A 2,320-nucleotide genomic window follows, 5' to 3' on the forward strand; every position below is an offset into this window, starting at 1 on the left:
AATACGAAAATGTTAAGAAATCCCCAACAATTGTGGTAGAGCGTAGGCTTATCTGAATGGAGCTTATCAAAACCTATGAAGGACGAGTTCATTTGGTATGAAACGAAGAGAGAAGTACATACCAATATGACCAAATAAACTCTTTATAAACTCTTTACTTTCTCATATATAAATGAATAAACTATTACAAAAAAATATATGAAATTCAGTGAACACCCTCATCATAAAATCGAAAAACTACCCTAATGAATAACTGATTTAAAAAATATTATGAAAATATGAAATATACATTAAAAATTCGACGGTATTGATAAAATTTCAGTTGCTGCTGTATATATAAATCAAGATCCCTACATATAACTTCACGGGCTGCTGTATATATAAATCAAGATCCCTACATATAACTTCACGGGCTGCTGTATATATAAATCAAGATCCCTACATATAGCTTCACGGGCTGCTGTATATATAAATCAAGATCCCTACATATAACTTCACGGTCCACAAATTCAGATATAATGTAAGACCTTACAAGTAGATCCAGTGCATCTTTTGATAAAGCATTAGCATAGGAGTTTAACTCTGAAAGATGGAGGACCCTCTTAGTATGGGTGGCGCACAGCTACAGGTGGTGGTTTGTGTGAGAGGCCAACAAGGAATGCCTCCGCCGCTTCTCGCAGCGCCGCCAGCGCAGAGCGTCGGAATTGAACGTTGCGTTTCTTGAAGTCACGGGCGACTTCTTTCAGGAGTTGGGTACCCTTATGATGCTTTAACCTCTCACGCAGGGTGACAACAGTAGACTTCATCGTTGCTGCATTTTCCCTCGCACCCTTTCTTTTCCTCTGAGCCTTCGGTGCCCTCCTTCCCTTCCTCCTCGGTGCCTTCCCACCCTCTGTTTTCCTCGGTGGCGGGCAAAGCGGATACCTGGGTACCTTCCCTGAACCGGTTTGTATACGGGCAGTCTGCATGGCGCGAACCATTTTCTCTCTTCGCTGCAACACACCAAATGCTATTGCCTCCCCGTTCTGCCTTCTATATATAACTCTCAACATTTATTTATTTTTATTCAAATTCAATTTCGCATTTTATTTAACCCATCGCAACCGTCCGAATTCCGTAATTAATCGACGCCGGCGGATCGTGACCGTCCGATTTCCTCAACTCGTTCGTTCTTAACCATTAGACCAAGTCAAAATTTTTATATGCAATTTTTCTGGGTTTTCATTATTCATTTTCTCTATTTTAAGTCATCATGGCACCATTATCATTGTCATCATCACCATACCACCATACCTGCAGTGATATTTGTAAGATAGGCACTTAAATTAAAATATTGCCATGTCATGTGGAAGATCAAAAAGTTATTTTTTTCCTTATTAAAAATAACTTTATTGCATTTCTTTCCCACAAGGAAAAAAAATTAGTGGATAAGAACATATGGACATTACACAACATGAATTTGAAATAAAATATAAGCATTCACAGTGTCTACATAATTGTAGTCTTATATAGTAAACCATTTTAGTCCTAGCAATACAAAAAAATGGTAAATCTAATTATGAAATGAAATGAGCTAAGTTTAAGTATTGTATAGTGATGGTTCATGTCATTTATAAATTTCATTGATCTAAGAGGCTTATTTTACAAATGGGTATGATAGTGATGTGTAAGTATGTTCGTGCTCACCGTAGGATTGAAATGGGTATGATAGTGATGTGTAAGTATGTTCGTGCTCACTGTAGGATTGACATGTGTCCTCTTAAAATAAAAATAAAATATTTTCTAAATGAAAAATCAATATCGACTATAATATAAAACAAAAATGAATATGTTATGCATGTTTAGTTAGTTTCCTATATGACATAATATAATTATGTAAAGTAATTAAAAGTAAAAAAATGTTCAAGTGAGATGTTTAACCTTGTCTAATCTATATAGCATTTAAAAATACAATTTAAACAATGAAAAATTACACGTTGTATTTTGCACTCTAAAATAAATTTTCACCTGAAGAAATTTGATCCCTTTCTGCTCATGTTAGATCCGGAGTTAGATGGATCTACACTGGACATATATAGAAAAAATATATTGTTGTGAGGTAATGATGTTATTAACTCAAGCCATCATTGGTCATCCAAAACAATAAAATCCCTATAACTCATCAAAGGCAATTACATCGATATAACTAGTTTGTCTTAAGTAGGGGAAGGGCACACTAAATAGAATGTGAAAACCGTATATATTGAAAACTCAATTTAATTTAGTTTCAATGTTTATAAAGTATATAGGATCAACTATTACTGGAGCTACATGGCCAGCA

The 2,320-nt window shown here is 35.0% G+C and overlaps 1 protein-coding gene across 1 annotated transcript; it reads right to left on the bottom strand.

Moving 5' to 3' along the window:
• Positions 1-602: 602 nt before the first annotated feature.
• LOC149250439 (histone H3.2-like) lies at positions 603-968 on the bottom strand. The gene has a single exon (XM_089453652.1). The coding sequence runs from the start codon at positions 966-968 to the stop codon at positions 603-605; it is 366 nt and encodes a 121-aa protein (XP_089309778.1).
• Between the last annotated feature and the right edge of the window lie 1,352 nt (positions 969-2,320).

The sequence above is a fragment of the Pinus tabuliformis genome, chromosome 7, assembly GCF_031772625.1.
Source record: "Pinus tabuliformis cultivar Carrire ecotype Pingquan chromosome 7, CPIR1, whole genome shotgun sequence".
Lineage (NCBI taxonomy): Eukaryota > Viridiplantae > Streptophyta > Pinopsida > Pinales > Pinaceae > Pinus > Pinus tabuliformis.